The sequence below is a fragment of the Carassius auratus genome, chromosome 5 (assembly GCF_003368295.1).
Source record: "Carassius auratus strain Wakin chromosome 5, ASM336829v1, whole genome shotgun sequence".
Taxonomy (NCBI): Eukaryota; Metazoa; Chordata; class Actinopteri; order Cypriniformes; family Cyprinidae; genus Carassius; species Carassius auratus.
The window spans coordinates 5,336,615-5,361,130 of record NC_039247.1 but is presented as its reverse complement, the minus strand read 5'-3'; the positions used below and the strand labels follow the sequence as shown (position 1 = coordinate 5,361,130).

General features: G+C 36.0%; 1 protein-coding gene across 2 annotated transcripts in view; it reads right to left on the bottom strand.

Moving 5' to 3' along the window:
* Nucleotides 1-2,645: 2,645 nt before the first annotated feature.
* The window catches only part of LOC113072032 (protein yippee-like 1), a 41,040-nt gene continuing 19,169 nt past the window's right edge, over nt 2,646-24,516 (bottom strand). For both annotated transcript variants that reach the window (XM_026245206.1, XM_026245205.1), the window contains exons 2-5: nt 23,345-23,632; nt 12,563-12,606; nt 10,550-10,658; nt 2,646-6,077 (exon numbers count right to left, since the gene is read on the bottom strand). In XM_026245206.1, the coding sequence (XP_026100991.1) occupies nt 5,988-6,077; nt 10,550-10,658; nt 12,563-12,606; nt 23,345-23,461 (360 nt within the window). In that variant the 5' untranslated portion in view covers nt 23,462-23,632 and the 3' untranslated portion in view covers nt 2,646-5,987. The remainder of the gene's footprint in view (nt 6,078-10,549; nt 10,659-12,562; nt 12,607-23,344; nt 23,633-24,516) is intronic.

The following is a 24,516-nucleotide window of genomic DNA, read 5'->3' as shown; positions in this document are numbered from 1 at the left end:
ATGTACTTACATGAATATTTTATTTATTTATTTTTTTTGCCCCTAGGCTCTAAAATTGCAGTCCCTACTGGATTACCTAAAATGTTTTGGCCATTATTTTGGTTTTTGAAGGTTACCATGGAAACAGCACACTGTGTAGCAAGGCAACACATCCTAATGGTTGCTTTTTCATGGTGATAAGCCAGTGTAGCTAATGCAGCTAGTAGACTAGAACTAATCAAATCATAATCTCTGACAATGTTATATAGAGCTGCTATATTACTTTTTTGAAATCCATCTTCTCATCCTCACTTCCCTAAGCTCTGTTTGTCGGTGCCAGAAAAGCATCTTTCTTTTAACTGCTCAATAATTATGCATCAGAGTGCATGTTAATGCGTGTGTGTGTGTGTGTGTGTGTGTTCGCACACGGTCCATACAATAAATCATTCAAAGCTGAAACTGGAAACTGGGAGATCATCTCACACCTGGTACACAGAGACACAAAAGTCTCTCTCACACACACACAAAGAACAGGGCCTAATTTCATTTCAGCATGAACATGTAACACCCTCATGTATTAAGACAATGAAAACAGCCCTAGAGCTGATATGAATACTGAATGTTTGCATGCAAAACGAGTGCACGATCTACATTAAGCCATTGTTTTGATCAAGTTAACCACGCAACTCTTCACCTGTCTTTATTTAAAGACTGGCAAGCCTGTTAGTCACTAACTAAAAACACTTAAATGGCCTGTAAACCACACGGCAATAAAGCGCCAGTCGCTAGGAAACCATAGAATATTCTTAGCACAAAAAAGGGAGTGAGAGGCTGAATGTCCTCAGTGGTAAGAGAGAGAAAATCACATCTTATCTGGTTTAACAGACACCTTATCCAACGGCCATCGCTGTTTTTTGTTCCCCAATCTGGAGTCAAGCCAACCGTTGATAAGACACAGGCGACCTCCAGACCTCTTATGACTGTGCTCTTCATTCATGTGTCTTTTGGCCATATTAACGCACTTGATTAATACCGCGTTTGACTGTTAACTGAATATGTCAGATTGGGCCATTTATTTCCACTATGAACATGGACGAAGTCAATAGAATTGTTACATGATGACATAACTGAACCATTGTCAGATGACTGGACTCTTGCCAAGTTTTGACACAAGTTAGCAGATATAATGTTGAACATTAAAATATGATGTTAAGTCAACGCATGAACTTTCCAAGAAACATTTTTTGAACATAAAAGAATATAAACACTCATATAGTAAGAGAGAAGTTCTGTTTTCATATGATAAGAGATATACTGATATATGCTTCAAAATATGCTGGCTTTCAAATGTTATGGGAATGTTTTGTACTCAGACCGGGGCCAAAAGGTACCTGGGTGGTTTTGCATGATTTGCTCTCGCCGCAGGCCTGAATCTGTTTAAATTTTCCATTGTGAATTCACTTGCTTAGGTGGTGATCTCTGTCGATGTTTTTCTGTTGCATATGAATAGGGTATGTAAAGATACAGCAACTCAAGGTACTCAAGTTTGCAGTAGAACAGCTGTTTTACTGCTGACTTCAGTGGTGGATGTTTCCATTAATTGCAGGATAAAATGTCACTTCAGTGACTGTACTTTTCAAACTAAATCACTCACAATCATTGCAAATGCTTATTACATTAGCCAGCAGGTCAAAACTGGCCTATGGTGAATAAAGACAGTATAGTCTACATTGACTGACTGCTGTTTCAGGTCAGTGAGTCTGCTGAAGAGGAGAATTAAAACAACTTTACTGGTCTGACTAAATGTGAAATACTTTATTCTTTTCAACTTTTAGAATATTTTCGATATCTCAGATTATAAAAGGGGTTTGAACCTAAATATATTACGGTGTGAAAAAGTTTTTAAAAAAAGTACAAAAGATAGATTTTATTTCAGCTAGGTGCCAGTGAAGTTCTTATTTGCCATTTGGTTTGTTGCTGTACTTAACTCAAACTGGAGTAATTACATAAACATATTTAAATAAACTAATAAAAACTACTTTTACTAAAAACTTCAAATGAAAACCGAAAATATAAATATACAAACTAATTAAAACAAATGTTATTTTAAACTATAACAGTGTCTGAATTATACTAAAATAACACTGTCTTACAGCAGTGGTTTATTTAAAACTTTTAAAACTTAAATTGAAGGGGAAAAATCCACTATACAATCATCCATAGCTTTTATAAACTTAATTTATGCTATTAGAATATTCAACATTAAATAAAAACTGAAGGTTTATTAATAGCCTGCAAGATGAATACATTTAGAACTTTGTGATATTAGATATTACAGCTACTATGTCAGTAATACTCCAGTGCCAATGGCAAGTGATAAAAGCATCTACTAACGTTTCTGACAACACATGGCTTTCATGACACGACTTTTGAATTTTAAGCCAGTACACACAGTGGGTGAGCGTCAAAAGACCAAAAACAGCCCAGTAAAGATGTTTGATCAACAGGAGAATAAAGTCCCACAACAGAAATGGATACAGACAAGTAGAAACGACTAGTAAACATAATGCAAAAACTGCTTTTTGATCAGTTATATGAAGGACAACTGAAGGATATGAGTGTTCTTGATTTTTTTTTTTAATTAATATCCAAGAAAAAAAACATAATACCATTTAAGCTTTATTGTGATATCTGAATAGTTTACAATACAGTGAAAACACACAAATGTGACTCTTCTTTACTAGGACGTAATGCAAAGCAATGTAATCAAGTAAAAAGAGGAAAAAAGCTTTTTTGCATTGAAGAAAAAAGAAATAAAGAAAACCAGGCACGACTTAAAATAGCCATTTTAAATACAACATGCTTTAGACCTTATATTTTGACAGTCCAAACAAAAAAATAATAACTCTGCAAACTTATACAATCGTTTCATTTGCATACCACTGTTGCCTTAGACTAGATATCATTTGATTTACACCTCTAGAAAGGTTTGAATCCAGTGTCACCAAAAGAAACAGCAAAAAAATGGAAGTAAGCAATCGTTTCTACAGCCAATATCAGAGACACCATAATATGTTGCTGCAAAAGACAAATCACAATTTAAAAAAAAAAAAAAAAAAAAAAAAATTCAAAGAGGCCACAAACTTGATTTTTGGTTTGACCAAGTGATTCAGTTTTCAGTAAAAATGTTCCGGTTGAGTGATGTGTTATTATTTTTTTGGTTCACACTGACAGTGACACTGACCTGGATCTAGATCTGCTTCTGAAAGTCTTAGGGAAAGCTGTTTTTTGTAAAAACGGGTCTGGCTCTGTGTTTTTATTGTGTAATTTCGGCAGGTGAATCCAGCTCACCACTGACCATAATGCTAAAACACGACCAGCAGACATTCTGCTATTAGGCTCTCAACAGGAAACAAAAACAAAATCAACTTTAATATTAAAGAAAAAATAACATTTAAATACAAAGCTCATTACCATCAAGCTTAGAGAGCACACATCAAAACATGCTGTGAGACAGCAAAAGAAGTGTCATAAAGGAAACAGCACAGAGGAACTAGTGAACAACAGCAAAAACGGCTACAAATAAAGGGAAAGGAAGTAATGAAACACGCATACATGCATCCACACACTCTCTCTCGCCATTCACACACATATATAAAGCCAGAGATACAGTGAACAAAAGTGCTTCAAGTCGGGGAAGTAGAGAAACTAACCCAGTACAAATATGTATAAAACCTTAAATATGTTACTTTATGTACAAAACTGTGTGAGAGGGACAATGTATTGTCTGTAACTCTGTTATCATCTTTCAAGTAAGATATTTCTACAACTATTTTGTTTGCATTGTCTTTGACAGATTCGAAGGTCACGTGACCAGACTGACCTTATCGGCGGCGAACACTAACCTAAGGTTCGCCACTTATTCTACTATTGCCCGCCAATCCCACCCACCCTTCTGTATGACAAAACCTCGATATTTATCTGTATGATTCCATATATATATATATATATATATGTATATTTATAATTATATTCAATAAAAAAATCTACATTAAATGCCACTCTTTACCTCTACAGGAAGCAAGCTCCGCCCCTCCCATTCTAACTGCCCCGCCCCCTTTGCAGAATACAACCACCGTTTCATAACATCTCTGGCTTTGACATAGAACTATGAAAAAATACTGGATTATATTATGTTTCAGTATAGTCTTTCGAGTAGATAGCAGTCCTGTGAGGTTCGTTTCAAAGTATGTGTTGTCTTCGAGTTCGATACGAAGCTCCAGCAGAGCTTCTATTAGATGTGCTGGGTTCTCGGAGTCATGCGCCGCACAACACAAGAGAGGGAGATTTCTTTTTTTTTTATCTTTTGAAGAGGCACAAGATTCATGCTGCTTAGAGGCAAAGATGTGGAGAAAAGCTACAAAAGGAACGCATCCGCTCGCATGCACTCAGACAGTCCAGCTAAAGTGCAGAAGGTTTAAAGTAAAAGCTCCAGATTGCATTTATCTCTATTAGCAGCAAAAGAATTGAGTAACGCCACATTGAATGGTGTCCGACTGTAAAATTTGAGACCTGCTTCTGATGCGCAAATCCAATTGGACGAATTACGAGCATAGCGAACATGTCTGCCAGCCTGCGGAAGATTGCGAAAGCAGTTGATTTTGTGTTTGAAACTAAAGGGAGATGATCAAGCCAGCAACCACCCAACCCTTCAAATCATTCAAAGCATCTAATACAATCATTCGATTATTATCGATAAAAAAAGGCCATAAAATGGACAGACTTTTGCCTCTAAACCCATGAACAAGGCCTCTGCAAAGTGCAAACAAAGTAACTGCATTCAAGTATGCCATAAACATAATGCGTAAAACACACTGAGCTAACATGCATGTGCATGTCCAAACATGTGGTTTACCACATAAATTACACATATCAATGAACATAAACATGATTGTAATATCAACAACAATAGTTTTGTAAAATCATGTCATCATTTGGCGTGAAAGGGGATGAAAATGTAATGCAAACAATGTTCCGAGGGCACTAGTTTCAGTTTTCCCCAATGTCCAGTGCATCCAAACGGCTGTCGCTTGTCTTGTTTTCTACTCTCGCCTATAGTACAGTTGCAAAAATGGAACCCGCCACAAATGCCAACTCAAAGACGCGTGTTTGTGTAATTCTACCAAAAGCACCAGAGACAACTAAAGCTCCTGCAAGGGTCAGACGCTACTGCTGTACCAGAGTGTCCCACAAATTGCACAGTGAAGTCATCCGAGGAAGAAAGAACATTTCGATTCGGAAATAAAATAGGTAAAACGCAAGGGAAATGCCATGCCACTGCAATGCTGAACGCCCACCCAAATCCCCCACCGCCCATCTGAAATATTCTGCTACATAGCCTAACCCTGAAACCAACCCCATCTCCAATAACGTATGGCAATTGTATCTGTCGCTACCCCAACGTGAATGGAAAGACAATCAGAACGGGCTTTTTCAGAGAAGGAGAAAAATGCTAACCAGTAACATCAGTCCACCAGGAAGGACTCCAAATTCCTGTTGAAAAGAAAACGTACACTAAAACGCACACCTCCTGCATATTCACGAAAGGAGAGGAGGATGTCACATGATAAAAGTGAGAATGTGTCTTCTGGATACTGTTAACAGCTTACGAGGAGCGTTTACACACACCCAAAGCAGTTAATGGGGCAGTCCAACAGGAAGGGAGGAGTTTCAGAACCCAAAGTGTTGACATGTCCATTTTGGAAGAAGGTCCAAGAGCCTTTCAGTGACTGTAGATGTCTTTGATTCGCTTCCAGTCACTCTGCCTTTGAGTTTTTTGATGACCCAGTAGAGATGTCAGGATGTGTCATGGACGACGGTGGCATGTGTGTGCGTGCGCATGTCTGTGCGTTTTTTGTTTCTGTATGTGTGCGTGTGGTGGTGTCACTCGGCAAAGTCCACGACAGAACAGCCCAAAGGTCACTGAGCAGAGAGGAAGTAGATGAAGGTCACTCCCAGCCATTATCTTTGATCATGTGAGCCAGCTCGATGATGAACTTGCCTTCTTTGTATTTCTGACTGCTCTCAAACGCATGCTCCTGTAACAAGAGACAAAAACAGACCAAACATTAGGACTGAAAAACATGCCGTTCTGACTACTGAAATAAATCAAGCAATACTTCTGTCTACTTAAAGGGATTGTTCACCCAGAAATGAAAATCCTGTCATCATTTACTCACCTTGATGTCATTCCAAACCCATAATACTTTGGTTAATCTTCAGAACACAAATTAACATATTTTAATGAAAGCTGAGCAGTTTCTGAACCTACACTGACCGCTCGGGTAACAGAAACTCCAAAAAAGATCAGAAGATCCAAAAATGCCTTTAAAAGAATGGTTTAATCCAAAACATGTGGAGACATTTAGGCTTTTAAATGTGTTCTAGCACTTGACACACACACACAAAAGCTTCTGTTTGCCATAATCAATTGTTTGCATAAATTAAATTTGTTCATCATATAAGGCAAGTGTATCTCATCACAAGATTTGGATTAACCACTCAATTCATGTGGATCTGTTTTATGACCTTTTAGGGTCTAGTGAATTTTAGTCAACTGGACTTTCAGTGAAGGGACAAAAACCTCTCAGGCTTCATTTAAAATATCTTCATTTGTGTTTCAAAATTAACCAAAATCTTATGGGCTTGAAAAGACATGAAGGTGAGTAAATGAAGATTACATATTCATTTCTTGGATGAAATGTCCCCTTTAATTAACATTCATAAATTATACTTAATTGAGTATAATATTGATATGCTCCCTCACCAGTGTACCCAGACCATGTATTGAGGTTGAACTACATAAGAAACTGCAATGTTTATATCACAATTGATACATATACTATCACACAACATAGGACACATTTAAATATGGCTTCTTTTTCTAGTATGGCTGCACAATTTTGGGGGAAAACAGAACTGCACTTTTTCTGAACTGATGACTATAAAATAATAAATGACTGTGAAATGACTATAAAATAAACAATAATAATATTTATGTACTGCTGCAATACTGTTGCTGGTACTACAGTACATTGACACAAAGATGTTAACTAATCATAACAGAGGCTGTTTAAAAGGCCAGAAAGAGAGAAGAAAATATTTTTGGTCCAAGAAAGGGGGAAATAAAAAGCTATAAAAATGTAGAAAATGAGCCTATGAATGTTTTCTGGACAGGATAAGACTCCCCTGTTACACAATATAGCATGCTGAAATTATATAAAACTAGCTATTGCTTTAGTATGGTCAGCTTAACTAAAGTCTTTGTAACTGCTTTAGGCTGTCTGAATCTCCTCTCACACCTGTCCATTACTCATCTGACTCAAATCGGCCCACTAGAGCAGTGGTGTGTCATCGTGCCTCTGGTTGTAAACCCTACACTACCAGCTTCAACTCAGTTGGCTTGAAATAAGAGCTGTTACTGAGTGCTACTCATCAGATGATTGTGAAAAGAGCTTAGAAAAACTGCTCTGTGATCAGTGTTTCAGAGTGGCTTGAATCTAAAGGTTCTGTGATCAAACATGTGGAGACCTGAAGACTAACAAGCTTGAGTCATGAGTGTAAAATCCCTCTTAACCAATCCTGAGATACGATTAGAGCTCCGGTTTAATCAGGAAGACAAAACAACTACATAAAACCTCAATACCTGCCATTTACAAAAACACACAAATAATGCAACAGAGCATTCTTTTTACCATTAGCTTAAGGTGAAAATATTATTAGATGACAAAAACTTATTAGCACAAAACTATTGCTTTTAAAAGCAGAGATACATTATACTAAGCTATGCAATTAGGTAAGTAAATTTGAACATGTTGGAATATGGCAAACATATTTTGCATTTGCTGAGTAGCTCATTACTGATCCAAGTGAACATAAATCAATATTAAACAATATTTTGGAGTTGGTAAGATATATTTTATTTTAGGTTTTTGCCTCTTATGCACACCAAGGCTGTATTTATTTAATCAAAAATACATTACGGTATATATATATATATATATATATATATATATATATATATATATATATATATATACAGTCTTGTTCAAAATAATAGCAGTACAATGTGACTAACCAGAATAATCAAGGTTTTTCGTATATTTTTTATTGCTACGTGGCAAACAAGTTACCAGTAGGTTCAGTAGATTGTCAGAAAACAAACAAGACCCAGCATTCATGATATGCACGCTCTTAAGGCTGTGCAATTGGGCAATTAGTTGAAAGGGGTGTGTTCAAAAAAATAGCAGTGTCTACCTTTGACTGTACAAACTCAAAACTATTTTGTACAAACATTTTTTTTTTTCTGGGATTTAGCAATCCTGTGAATCACTAAACTAATATTTAGTTGTATGACCACAGTTTTTTAAAACTGCTTGACATCTGTGTGGCATGGAGTCAACCAACTTGTGGCACCTCTCAGCTGTTATTCCACTCCATGATTCTTTAACCAAATTCCACAATTCATTCACATTTCTTGGTTTTGCTTCAGAAACAGCATTTTTGATATCACCCCACAAGTTCTCAATTGGATTAAGGTCTGGAGATTGGGCTGGCCACTCCATAACATTAATTTTGTTGGTTTGGAACCAAGACTTTGCCCGTTTACTAGTGTGTTTTGGGTCATTGTCTTGTTGAAACAACCATTTCAAGGGCATGTCCTCTTCAGCATAGGGCAACATGACCTCTTCAAGTATTTTAACATATGCAAACTGATCCATGATCCCTGGTATGCGATAAATAGGCCCAACACCATAGTAGGAGAAACATGCCCATATCATGATGCTTGCACCTCCATGCTTCACTGTCTTCACTGTGTACTGTGGCTTGAATTCAGAGTTTGGGGGTCGTCTCACAAACTGCCTGTGGCCCTTGGACCCAAAAAGAACAATTTTACTCTCATCAGTCCACAAAATGTTCCTCCATTTCTCTTTAGGCCAGTTGATGTGTTCTTTGGCAAATTGTAACCTCTTCTGCACATGCCTTTTTTTTAACAGAGGGACTTTGCGGGGGATTCTTGAAAATAGATTAGCTTCACACAGACGTCTTCTAACTGTCACAGTACTTACAGGTAACTCCAGACTGTCTTTGATCATCCTGGAGGTGATCATTGGCTGAGCCTTTGCCATTCTGGTTATTCTTCTATCCATTTTGATGGTTGTCTTCCGTTTTCTTCCACGTCTCTCTGGTTTTGCTCTCCATTTTAAGGCATTGGAAATCATTTTAGCTGAACAGCCTATCATTTTTTGCACCTCTTTATAGGTTTTCCCCTCTCTAATCAACTTTTTAATCAAAGTACGCTGTTCTTCTGAACAATGTCTTGAACGACCCATTTTCCTCAGCTTTCAAATGCATGTTCAACAAGTGTTGGCTTCATCCTTAAATAGGGGCCACCTGATTCACACCTGTTTCTTCACAAAATTGATGACCTCAGTGATTGAATGCCACACTGCTATTTTTTTGAACACACCCCTTTCAACTAATTCAACTAATTGCCCAATTGCACAGCCTTAAGAGCGTGCATATCATGAATGCTGGGTCTCATTTGTTTTCTGAGAATCTACTGAACCTACTGGTAACTTGTTTGCCACGTAGCAATAAAAAAATATACGAAAAACCTTGATTATTCTGGTTAGTCACATTGTACTGCTATTATTTTGAACAAGACTGTATATATATATATATATATATATATATATATATATATATATATATATATATATATATATTGTATTAATATATAATAATACTATATAATTTTAAATAACTCTTCTATTCAAATATTTATTTTTGTAATGGCAAATCTGAATTCTCAGCAGGTTTTGATGTCAAAAAATATTAATCCAGTTTAACATAATTGATATAGAAACTTTTGCAAAATTATAAATGTCTTCACTCTCACTTTTAAATAATGCAATGCATGCTAGCTGAATATAAGTATTAGTTTCTTTAAAAAATAAATATTAATTTATTGCCTATTTCTGTACTTTTATGTTTGATGAAAAACATTCAAATTTTAAATTCACATTATAGATCTGTTAAGCATTATATTATGAGGTACTGTTTGTTTTAACTTATTAATGGAAGTTATTATAAAGTGTTATCAAAACTGATCTATTATTCAGTGTCTGCTGTTTGGATTGCGTATGAAAACACAACAGCATGAACACTTACAGCATCAATGTGGGTCCTAATTGAGCGGTGAATAAAAACATATATAGAGCTAAATGTGTGCTGGACTGCAGTGAGAGGTCAGAGGATGATACTTCTGGTCACTAGAGACCAGCGGAGTAACAGGATATCAGTAGACTAAAATAAAGAAACACACACAGCTCAGATTAGCCAACTGCTGTCACTGCATCTGCAGAACAAGCACTCTGACAAGCACGTATCAGCAAAGTGTGACACCTCGAAACAAAACGCAGCTTGTCTTTTGATGCAAGGAAAAGACATTAAAGCGTTTAAAATAATAGTATATAATCTGCATGGAATGGAAGGAGAATTAACTTACGTATTTCCAGCCCAGAGTGGTTTTACAATTTTCACAGTAGATGTCTGCCACAGCATGTAAACCTGTTAGGAGAACCCTCTCTTCTGCTGGACCACAACCCACATTCACACTGAGGGAAAAGAGGTACAGCAGATGTGATGGCTGTACATGGAAGTCACCAATGGCCATGTAGCATCACATAAAATAAGACTAGGATACAACTAGAAAAACTTTTAAAATCACATTGAATAGACAATGTAGAGGCTTTTTTAGATGTTTCTGTATACCAATGGTAAAACCATATACACAAACTGGAGCATTCGATACAATTCACCTCAGAATGGTTTTACAAATGATTTACACAGAAATAAGTTGTGTTCATCTTTAATGAGGCTCAAATGTTAGTAACGCTAAAAGTGAGTAAACATAAATTCAAAAGCAAAAGATTTTTTAAATTAGCCATTGGAGACCAGATGCATAATGAGCTGGTTTTGATAGAATGCTGAAATATTGTTGAAATTCATAATGAATAAAATTCACAGTAATGAATCTCACAACTTACACACACTACTGTTCAAAAGTTTGGGGCTGGTTATGACTTTTTTAATGTTTCTGAGAGAAGACACTTACGTTCATCAAGGCTGCATTTATTTGATAAAAAATACGATAAAAACTGTGATATTATGAAATATTAACAGTGAAAATAACTGTTTTCTATTGTAATATATTACAATATATGACACAGTCTTCAGTGTCACATGATCCTTCGGTAATCAGTTTAATTGTTCAGATTTTTTATTATAGAAAGGAGTTGTGCCATTTTATATTTTTGTGGAAACCATGATATTTATTTCTGGATTCTTTGATGAATAGACAGTTCAAAACAAAAGCATGCATTTGAATTATATGTCTTTACTGAAACTTTTCAACAAGTTTATACATTCTTGCTGAATAAAAGTATTAATTTCCTTTCAAAGAAATTGACTCCAAACATTTGAAAGCTAGTATTTATATTTGTAAATAATGTGATGTGCATCAGCATGCATTTTCAGTGGTAACATGATTTAATTTAATAGCAAATTAATCTTTCATTGGTGCATCTTTCATGTACACTTTCATAAAGTCTCTATAGGTCAAAATTGTATATTTGTAAGAGACTGAGCAGTCTATGTACTGCCTGAGGAATTTAACCTAACCACATTTAACTTAGACTTCTCTCAACCTCACACACGCACCAGAACGCAGGCTTAAACACACTAGTAGTCTAATGCTAAAATATGATGAATCATCAACTTGCATCATTAGAGAGCAGTGCAATGTTTATGCCTAAAGCTTTTGTAATATGAAAAACAGCTATTCTCATTCCTCTATGAGCCTCAGAGAGAGATATAAGGGATAATATGCAGTCACACGGTCATTTTGACAGAATAAACCCCTTCAGGGTGATATAACACCTATCTGCCTTGGAATCTGTCTGGGTTTATTTTGCATAAATGACCAGGTACATTATCCCTCATACACAATACTGTTCAAAGGTTTGGGGGCGGTACGATTTTTTATGTTTTGAAGTCTCTTCTGCTAACCAAGGCTGCATTTATTATATTATATGCATTTATATTTCACTTGTATACTAAAAAAACTGTTTTGTATTGTAATATATTTTAAAATCTAATTTATTCCTGTGATGGCAAAGCTGAATTTTCAGCATCATTCCTCCAGTCTTCAGCGTCACAATGATCCTTCAGAAATCATTCTAATACAGTATGCTGATTTGCTGCTCAAGAAATAGGTCTTATTATCTTTGATGAATATAAAGTTCAAAAGAAGAGCATTTATTTGAAATAGAAAGTTTTTGTAATATTATAAATATATTTATTGCCACAGCTGATGACTTTTAATTTAATGAATCCTTGCTGAATAAAATAATCATTTCTTAAAAAGACAGATTCACAACTTTTGAACAATAGTGTATCCTTTTAATTCACAACATGGAAAATGCTCTAAATGACTGATGTGAATGAGATATATACTTACACTGAATTGAAGAGGTAGGCTCGTCCCTGGCTGCCTTGGAATGACTAGAGACAAAAAGAAACATATAATGTTATGGACAGATTCTCCCTCACTCACAGATACATCAGATGCACAGATGCTTTTCCATGAAAGAGTGTGTGTGGGCGTTGTGGTGCTCTCTGTATGTTTGCCGGTGTGTGTGAGATGTAGACGCTCATGGAAAGTCTGTCTGAAACACACTGTGTTCTGACAGCCAAGCTCTAGTCACAGGAAAACATCTGCATTTCATAAATGAGTCTCGGCATATGTGTGTGTGCAAGTATGAAACAGTATTTTCTTCAGAAAACGGGTGTATGTGGGTTTATGTGACTACATTATAAGCTCCACACATTGAGCTGGCTAATGGAGAGTGAAGGAACAGAGTTGCTTTTATTCCTCGTTATAAAAATGGAGTTAAAGCTGAACACTGACAGAATGAGCTTCTGTTGGGTTCCCATTCAGTGTTTAACGGGATTGTTCACCCAAAATGAAAACTCTGTCATAATTTACTCATGTTTGTCCAAACCTGTATGGTTATCTTTCCTCTGCGGAACACAAAAGTGAATATTTGATTAATGACCACTATTTTCAACAGAATACCAAAACTTTCAAGCTCCAAAATGGCAATAAATAATTTAATAAATACAAATTAAAAATGTAATTAAATTATATATTTAAAAAAAAGTTTTGTAAAAGTCATCCATAAGACACAAAGTCTTAGATTTGAAAAAAAAAAGTGAAATTTAAAAGGTATTCTCTGAAATTATTGAAATCTGATCTAGATCTCCTATACATGACATGAGTACTTCTCCAATTTGTGGAAAAAATTGAAGCTTGAATTAAAGCTTGATAGCGCCATTCCCCATTCAGTCAACTTCTTGGAAAAGAATGAACAGTACACCACTGAAAATGACTTTTTTTGGGTGTGTTCCAAAAGTACAACAGAACTTTCACTTTTGGTTGAACTAATCCCAAAAGTATATTTCCAATCATAAGTGTCAGTTGTTTTTTAAGCTGTCTGGGTCCCTCTTTCTTCTCTGTCAATATCTCTGGCTCTTTAATCTCTTGGCCACTTTCTTCACCCTACTATATCTCCACTGATGGTTTTTAAGTCTTAACCCATTTAGCCTCTACCACACCCTCTATAAACAACCTGGACTAGCAAGTGTTACGAGGCAAAGATTGAACACTGCATGCTAGTCACTGCATACTGTCATAAGAGACAAAAAAAGAGTCAAGTTTATGGTTTTTTATATATATATATATATATATATATATATATATATATATATATATATATATATATATACAGTATTGTTCAAAATAATAGCAGTACAATGTGACTAACCAGAATAATCAAGGTTTTTCGTATATTTTTTTATTGATACGTGGCAAACAAGTTACCAGTAGGTTCAGTAGATTCTCAGAAAACAAATGAGACCCAGCATTCATGATATGCACGCTCTTAAGGCTGTGCAATTGGGAAATTAGTTGAATTAGTTGAAAGGGGTGTGTTCAAAAAAATAGCAGTGTGGCATTCAATCACTGAGGTCATCAATTTTGTGAAGAAACAGGTGTGAATCAGGTGGCCCCTATTTAAGGATGAAGCCAACACTTGTTGAACATGCATTTGAAAGCTGAGGAAAATGGGTCGTTCAAGACATTGTTCAGAAGAACAGCGTACTTTGATTAAAAAGTTGATTAGAGAGGGGAAAACCTATAAAGAGGTGCAAAAAATGATAGGCTGTTCAGCTAAAATGATCTCCAATGCCTTAAAATGGAGAGCAAAACCAGAGAGACGTGGAAGAAAACGGAAGACAACCATCAAAATGGATAGAAGAATAACCAGAATGGCAAAGGCTCAGCCAATGATCACCTCCAGGATGATCAAAGACAGTCTGGAGTTACCTGTAAGTACTGTGACAGTTAGAAGACGTCTGTGTGAAGCTAATCTATTTTCAAGAATCCCCCGCAAAGTCCCTCTGTTAAAAAAAAGGCATGTGCAGAAGAGGTTACAATTTGCCAAAGAACACATCAACTGGCCTAAAGAGAAATGGAGGAACATTTTGTGGACTGATGAGAGTAAAATTGTTCTTTTTGGGTCCAAGGGCCACAGGCAGTTTGTGAGACGACCCCCAAACTCTGAATTCAAGCCACAGTACACAGTGAAGACAGTGAAGCATGGAGGTGCAAGCATCATGATATGGGCATGTTTCTCCTACTATGGTGTTGGGCCTATTTATCGCATACCAGGGATCATGGATCAGTTTGCATATGTTAAAATACTTGAAGAGGTCATGTTGCCCTATGCTGAAGAGGACATGCCCTTGAAATGGTTGTTTCAACAAGACAATGACCCAAAACACACTAGTAAACGGGCAAAGTCTTGGTTCCAAACCAACAAAATTAATGTTATGGAGTGGCCAGCCCAATCTCCAGACCTTAATCCAATTGAGAACTTGTGGGGTGATATCAAAAATGCTGTTTCTGAAGCAAAACCAAGAAATGTGAATGAATTGTGGAATGTTGTTAAAGAATCATGGAGTGGAATAACAGCTGAGAGGTGCCACAAGTTGGTTGACTCCATGCCACACAGATGTCAAGCAGTTTTAAAAAACTGTGGTCATACAACTAAATATTAGTTTAGTGATTCACAGGATTGCTAAATCCCAGAAAAAAAAAATGTTTGTACAAAATAGTTTTGAGTTTGTACAGTCAAAGGTAGACACTGCTATTTTTTTGAACACACCCCTTTCAACTAATTGCCCAATTGCACAGCCTTAAGAGCGTGCATATCATGAATGCTGGGTCTTGTTTGTTTTCTGACAATCTACTGAACCTACTGGTAACTTGTTTGCCACGTAGCAATAAAAAATATACTAAAAACCTTGATTATTCTGGTTAGTCACATTGTACTGCTATTATTTTGAACAATACTGTATATATATATATATATATATATATATATATATATATATATATATATATATATATATATATATATATATATATATGTGAATGTGTGTATGTGTTTGTGTATATATGTATACAAAATCATAAACTTGTAAAATAAGCATATATTTGCATATGTGTGAAAGCTGAGAAGCAGAGAAGCTTTACAAGACACTTCAAAACACTTCCGCTTTTTATCTTACTAGTATGCGCAATAGTTAAAGTGACGCTTGCCTTAGCAAACACCACTAATAATGACAGTGATACACTGAGGAGACTGTAGAAAAATACACTCAAGAACTTAGTCATAAAAAGCTGGTTGTTCTGTATTAAGTATTATAGAAGTATGTTGTGTGGAATGGTTAGGCTGACATATTCATGGATGGAGCACTGAGTGCTCTTACACACTAGCTAAAAATATGGAGTACCAAGAATTAGGAAAGCTTTTTGTGAAAATCTCACCAATGCAGTTAATAATAAAAGAAAATTCTAACTATGATATTTCTACAAATGCAATACATGCTTGTTGTTGTTATAAGTGGCTGGATTTAAGCCAGTGTGCTCCTGGTAACCAGCTGTCATCCTCAGTCGCAAGAGCTGGGACGGGGTGAATCGGCTTTACTTTTCCACTGCCGATGACCCGAGTATTCCACAGCAGCTGTCTGCGCTCTTCTAAGAGGAGTGTCTAACCAGCTCAAGCCGAAGCCCAACAGGTAATTTTATAGGGACATTGACATGATGAAAGGCCCCCAACTGTGTCATTTTACATTGTGGGACAAGTAAATCTGGCTGTAGCTACAATGGCAGTATACATGTGCATAATGCACATGGGAATGAGAGGAGGGGCGAAAGCGGTGCATTTAGGAGGAAGAGAATGCATTTAAGCCAGATCAATGAGATTTAATTACAGATCTGCCTCCATTGTTATGCCAGAATTACAAAAGACTCGCGCTACAATCCTGGGAAGCATTCAGTGCAAATAAGCAAAGAGAAACACTGTGCAAATGTTAACACAAAGTGTTTTTATTCAAGCTTCCGATTCAACTTGACGTTTAGTATGAAACATTAAAGATACAGTCTTTTGTTTCAGAGTTTCTCTTTGTAATTCATTCTTTACAGAGTGCAAGTTAGACTTTAAATGACTTTTTCCCTTGCAGTGTTCCAAATGACTGGTTACTGGCTTGAGGATATCTTGGTAAGTGTTGCTTGGTTTTACTGTAACCATAACAGCAGGCCACACAGAAGGGATCCCTGGGATTCGACAACTCATTCCTATTTGCCAGGGAATGAATTTCTCTTTTGAAAGGTTAATGAACACTGAAGCTTTTTTCCGCATGACAAGGGCCAAAGCTATTTAGGTTAACCTGCACACTCAATGAAGTGTAGAAGATCAATTATTTAAATTGGCAGTTTGGACTTCTGGCCTAATGTAAACAGTAAATGTTGGAAACAAAAGGGTGAATCCTATTTTCTTCTTTGGGCTTTACAAAAAACAAATTTGGAATAGCATTTCAAAACCTTCTACCAAATGCACGCACACTTGCACTGGTATTGGTGGCCTGTTATATAAACTGCTTAGATTAGTCATCTCATTTTTTCTTGGTCACAACTTTTCTCACAAAATATTTTCACAATATCACTGCAAAATAAATGCAGCCTTGGTGAGCATTACAGACTTCTCCCTGAAAATATTCCCAACCCCAAACTGGTTGGTGTATGTAAATGAAAAATTAAATCCATTCTGGCAAATGTGCACGTTATTTGTGCATGCTTAAATTATATACTTCAATACATTGTGTATTGAAACTACACAGGTGTCAATGCACACTGCACTCCAATCAATGGAGATTTGTAGCATGTAGCATTACATTATAGCTTCAAAAGACAGTCACAAGATTTATGGCATCAATTCATTGAGTCATGATCACATCATAAACTTTGACCAGCATCATCCACACACTTTTAATATTGTCTGTTCACAACAATAGAACATCAAAGAACAGACGTCTCTCTGGTCTTTATGCAAACTTTCTGAAATCCTTCCTGCAGCCAACACAGGCTGATTTTGATTGTAAGCCTAAAACTTTCCACCTGACTTAAACAAAACCATCCCTTCTTTCCTGCCTCTTTTGCCTGTCTTCATTTATCTATTGGCTAAAGACTTACTAAGCATTGACTGGCTGACTCTCCTCACTCTCTCGCTGATCTTAACTCTTCTGCTAAAGTAACCTGAGGTTACTGTTGTTAAAACAAAACAAGTTGGTCATTTTCTGTTCCTATCAAAAGCACCTGGCTCTTAGACAAACTGCAGTCAATGCCAGATTTGTTCTAATTCTTTACAATCCTGATTGTGGGAGCACATTTGATAGAAGGGGTTTGGTAACCCATTTAAACTACTGAGTAGGAGAAATAGTGAGATCGAAAAGGGATCAGATTTGCCAACCCATCAACAAACAGATGCAGATAAAGGCCAAAACTTCATAAACAGTCAAAGGCAGTTGTACTGTTAGCTTAGCATGTCTCTAACCTAACAGTACTCTGATAAGCAGGAAAACAGAGCACACTAAAATAGTATACTTTTTAGGATTAAAAGGAAAAAACCTTATGATAAACTTTTTTTGCTTTATTTGTCATCTTTGATTTCTTTTCTTTTCTTTTAATTTGGCAGTAATAGAATTGTATTATTCTATGTTTTCGATTTTAGAAAGACCAACATATTGTCCAGGTCAATTAATCATGCTTTTGGTCCTGGTGCAATTGGTCCAATATCTACCAATCGCTATGTCATTAAATATTATACAATCTCTGTTTTCAAATATTTGTAGTCAATTTGGAACAAATATAAAATGTGTACAAAAAATAGAATAAGTGCAAACAAATCCAGTTATTCAGCAATAAATTAGTACATTTATGAAAGATGCATAAATTTAAGATCTACAAATTAATTAATTTAAACATCTGACATAAATGGATGCATTACTGACTAACTATTAGTCATTTATCATGCATTATGAGAAATTAATTTTTATGCATTATTAATGAATTATTATCTAGAAAAATAAATAAATATATAGATCTGGACAAAACAAGGCATTGTAGAAATAAAAAATACATGTATGCAAGAAAAGGTTAGTCATGCACCACATCAAGTATAAGTGATTATCTGTATGTATGTACTGTACATGTGGAAGAATTGACAATATAGCAGATTTGAACTTGAACTTGAAAAGCAGATAAATGAATAAAAACATCTGGCCTAAATGAGGAATCTTAAAAAGTAAAAAATTGTGCAATCAATTTATGCAAGATAAATAATTAAGTATATTTGGTCAAAACGAGGCATCTAAAAAGTTCTAAAAAAATTATGCTGCCAATGATTTAGAACAGGCTTTGTGTTGGGAAAGTGCTTATGGTGCAGAGCGATCAGTTATGTAATTCTTCCATCAACCAAGGAGTATTTTTTGGAGGTGCCCCATGTAAGGATTTTTACATTGCTAAACGTATATAGGTCTTTATGTAGTGAAATGCTACTCAATGTCCCATCTCAGGAGCAGATGGGGTGTCTATCTATGAGCCAGAGGGGTGCTTGACCATGACTTACTGCAGCAAAGCCTTAGCTTAGCCTTTCCACAATACTGTCCGCATTCCATTAGAAATGTTTGATGCCGATCCAAGAGTTCAGCATGCAAGTCCTGCTTTTTGTTGGCTAGCACCATGCATGCTAATCCTCTCTAATGTTGGCAGGTTTTTGACAGCATAATGCAAGACACCTTAATTCCTCCTTGTTTATGAAAGAATGCATTAGTAGGACAGTATGCATCCTTTTAATAAAGTTTCAGCACAATTAATATATATATAGAGAGACTGCATTATCAAAGACAACAACAAGAAGAACAAGAATGATATCTGACATGGCAAGTCTCGGCTTTTGTGGCCATGCTGGAAGAATGAAAGTATACAATTATCAAATTGACCTGCTTTACCAGTTAAAACAAAAAAGCCACAAACATTTTCCACTTTTCAAGAACTAACAAAGGCCTCCATTCTGAAATAAAGTGGGTCATTTTTAACAAAGCCATCTTTAAGGCACCATCTAAATGTCAGGATATGTAAGGATCTGTTGAGCTTTTCATGGTTTAATGTCTATTCTTGCCCTTGAAATCTTCTCGCAAATAACATCCCAGAAACAATGTAGCCTTCATAATATACAAGCTGCCATCAAGCAGGTCCATTTGTTAATTACATTAATATGCGTGCCATGAAAAGAGCCCTTAGGTTTGCAGTAGCTACAGGAGAGAGGCACTGGACCCAGACTATCACCCAATGGTATAATCAGCTTAGAGGTAATCCCTGGTGCTGAGGAGATGAACTGGTGAAAGGAAGTTGCAAGAGAACTCAACGCAGCCATATAGCAAACCCTGTTTTCACCCAGTGCGACACACCTCCCAAGAGCATGTGGTGTTTTTCAAGTGCTAAGAGCATTAATGCTTTTATTTGGACACATAAACAATCCTGTTCGGGCGTATAGGCTGAACGAAAAGAGGCTTTCTGAAATATTCTGGAGGATGAACACACTGGAGCCTGAGCTGAAGCCCATTCAAACAAATGTGTTGCTCAATGTGAAATGCAATTACTTGTCCTGGTCTACCTTCATGTCCCAAAAAAAAGGTTTAACTGGCAAGGATGCGTACAGTCAGTCAAATTAATCTGCATGTAAAGAGGGCTCCCACAGGTCTTATTTTAGATCCTGCTTGTATTTATATACAGATTGCAATGCATCATCATTACGTGTCAACAAACCATAACTAATGGTTATGAGATTTGTACATTTCTACAGTAGATTTTAGAAATATGGAAATATATATTTTAATACGAGTGATAGAGTAAAACATTGGCCAGGTCAATTAACAGAAGTGCATTATTCAGCCTCATATCACTGCCAAAATCTATAGCTATTGCCAATATACATTATAAGTTTTCTGTTATAAAATAAAATTGTAGTGAATTTTGAGTACAAAAAAAATTAAAAATAAGTGTAGAATTAAAAAAAAAAGAAAATAAGTGTTAAATTCAGCAATATACATGTAATAATATATTTTTTATATTTTATTTTTTATTAAATTTTTTATATAAAAAAAAATATATAAAATGTATCTTGATATATACTGCAATAGCAATATATATATATGTGTGTGTGTGTGTGTGTGTGTGTGTGTGTGTGTGTGTATACAGTATATAGTCCTGAAAACCAGGAAAAAAAACATAAATAAATACTCCTTTGTTTACGTGAAGTACATTTAGCCTTGACATGTTCGAGGCCATAGCGATTTTTTACAATAACAATACAGAACTGCACAATAAACAACAACAACAACAAATGTCTTCAAATACGTAATGGAAATACAAGTTAATCAGCATTCCTTTCCTTGCGTCAACATAATCCATAAAACATTGCTGGATGACCTGGCAGGCTCATGAAAACTGAGAGGACATGTTGAACAGCTTCAGGTTTAAGACCCATTCTTTTTGTATGTGAGCATTTAAATAGGTGCTTCACAATAAAAATGAGGAAGCTAATCTAACTGGGACTGGATTCAAGAAAATTCTCAAGAAAGTATTTTAGAACTTCTTAAGAACTTTTCACTTTGGAACATTCTTAGAAACTTATCTTTCAAAAAATTCTTAACTTCTTCCTAAAGAATAACTTATTTTTTATCTTAAGAATACAATTACAGGTGTTTTCTTATATTATTGTAGTTCTTACTGAAGATTTGCTGATCATTGCAGATTACGTAATAATTATAAAAAGAGCAGACACTATTTTCATTGCGAATTGGTGTCATGTTTTATAAAGCACTGTATTTTTTTAAAGTTATTTGTAAAGAGACTGTTGCAAGATGGAGCGATTTGTTGCATGTAGAGACTGCTGCCGAAAATTATTGTTATTATACAATTTTCAAAAAAACTTTTGCTTTGCTTCAGAAGGCCTTTTTTAACTATTAAATCATTTGGTTATTTTGGCTGCTATTACTTTAAGAGCTGCCGCTACTGAACATGCCGCAGATCTGACACGCACACGCATCATATTTTTTCTTGAACTTTTCTGACATGCTTTAGGGCTTAAAGTCTACTAATGAGACGACGTGTTGAAATGGGTTTGCTAGATGAGAGAGACGGTTCTGTGCTGCTCCAGAAAACCAATGCATTTCAGAGACATGTTTTTAATGTGACTAAGATAACAAACACTTACATACATGCACAGTTTTAAGGCAGATTTTATCGCCTTTTTAGAAACTTCATGATTTAACTGATTACATAACTACGACATTGCATGCTCATGGTTTCATATGCGATCTTATATGAAATGCATCTGCAACTCCATTTCTGCGAACAATTGAAAATCATGTGCTATGAGCACAGTATAACGGCTGACAGGACAGGAAAATTAGTTTCTACTGACATATGACCTGACAACATCTCATCTGACCACAGTTCACTGTTGTTCTGCTGATGCTCCGTCTTCACCTGTACCTTTTCCATGCTTGTTTGACTAGCGCCTGAGGTGAAGTTGGAGCGCGCATCTGAAAAGTCTCCCATTTGATGTGGTTGTAAAGACGTTCTGCGTCTAAATAAATGCTATTCTTGTCAAGAAAAAAAAGAGACAGAAGCAGCAGTTGTGAGTGGGATGGCCAACCTTAGCTCCACCCCCTGAGTTAATTGTGTTAAATATTTTCTACGCGTTAAACTGAAAAAATAAAATTAAATCGTATAGGTTAATGCGCCAATTTTGACAGCACTAATATATATATATATATATATATATATATATATATATATATATATATATATATATATATATATATATATATATATATACACACACACACACACACATATATATATATATATATATATATATATGTGTGTGTGTGTGTGTGTGTGCGTAATAGAATAATAAAGTAATAATAATAATTAAATATATATTTTTCTAATCTATCAATCTATTTTTTATAATCTTTATTTGACCCTCTAACTCCAGCACTCTCTATTCTAATTCTATTCTTAAAAACTATTCATTTGCTGATTGTTTTGTTTTTATATTTATTTTCTTTTCATTTATTATACAACCAAAAAAAAGCAAAAAGACCTCTAACACAAGCTTAATCTATTCTTTTTCTACTCTATCTGTTTTCTTTCTATTTATTGTATTATTTAAAGCCCTTGCTACATTTACTGTGTTTAAGCTAACTGAGACTTGTTATAGCACTTATATATCATTGCTCTTTTGTTGTTTTTGATTGCTTCCATTGTCCTCATTTGTAAGTCGCTTTGGATAAAAGTGTCTGCTAAATGACTAAATGTAAATGTATATTTGAAATTAGGGCTGCACAATTAATCGCATGCGATTGTCATGCGTGTCTCGTTAGTAAAGCCGGGTTCTGTTCTAAAGCCATAGTTCACTGACAAGCTACGCAATATCGCGTTCATAATCGCATGCGATTCATCTGTGTTTATGAACGCGATATTGCGTAGCTTGTCAGCGAACTACGGCTCTGTCTATTAAGTGCCGCTCCACTTGAAAGCAGATGATGGACATTTACAGCTAATCACAGAACCGGCTTTACTAATGAGAAACGCATGACAAACGCATGCGATTAATCATGCAGCCCTGTTTTAAATCAAAAAATGTTAAAGAAATAAAAAGCTACAGCACTTTGAAAGCAGCTGAAGCAACGTTATGGTACTTAATAAAGTAGTTAAGCTGAGTTAGCCCCCAAGACTGTCTGTGAGTACATTAGAGACTCCACTGACCTTTGAGATGAGCTCATCGTGATTGGCGAGATGTGCCCGGCAGTGGATGCAGCTGTAGGTTCGGTGACAGTTGGGCAAGTAGGCCTGGAAGGTCTTGGACTTTGTCATCTTTACCATCTCACAGTCGTGGTGCTCCTCACTGGGTTCCTCTGGGTTGGCACTAGACGAGTTGCAGCTCTGCTGAACTTGCTGACAGAACAAACACTGGAAGATGCAAGCAAAAGCCGTCGTTGTTGTGGAGTGGATGTGTGGCACGCTCCACACAGACGCCACGGGAGAAAATACGCCCTGGAAATAAAGGGAAAGAAAAACGAAAATGCCTTTTTAATATAGTGCACAAGTTATATCTACCACTTGTATGATACTTTTGCATCCTTTCTGAAGCTTGAAATTGCATGGAAAGACCAACCATTAAAGGATGACCGTTTCCATTTGTAGGTTGAACCTACATTTGCATTTATGCATTTAGTAGATACTTTTATTTAAAGTGTTGGATGATTGCATGCGAGGTATTCATCTTTAATTAATTTACAATGAACATTTCCTGGGAATCAAACCATGACCTTGGTGTTGCTACTGCCATGCACAACTTGTATGAACTATTTCTATATAGCATGAGAATTAGTCATAGAACTGCAAGAACACATAGCCAATGAGCAGCTGAAATCAGATAAAAGTGAAAGAAAACAATAGTTTCCTCTTCACCCTTGACACCTTAAGCTTGATTGGCCTGTGAGGTGTTATGTGCCTAATGAAGTGTTAAAAATAAAGATTTCCCCTCCAGTGAATACCACATATTTAAGATTCACTTTTAGCAAACAACAGTTGTTTAAGCATGTCAAAAATGGCAGCTATTTGCCCTGTGCACTGAGCTAAGCTTTATTGCCACTTAGACCAGTGGTTCCCAACCCTAGTCCTGGAGGCTACTCAACACTGCACATTTTGCACAGCTCCTTTCTCAGACACACCAATATCAGATCTTGGAGTCTCTACTAATGAGCCGTTGACCTGAATCAGGGTGTGTCTGACACTGCAAAACATGCAGTGTTGGGGTGCCTCCAGGACCAGGGTTGGGAACCACTGAATTAGACAACGACATTCCCTCATCCTGCTTAACCAGGCCAGACTGAACCCTTATTACAGAGCCAGAATAATCCACAATACTTGTGGAA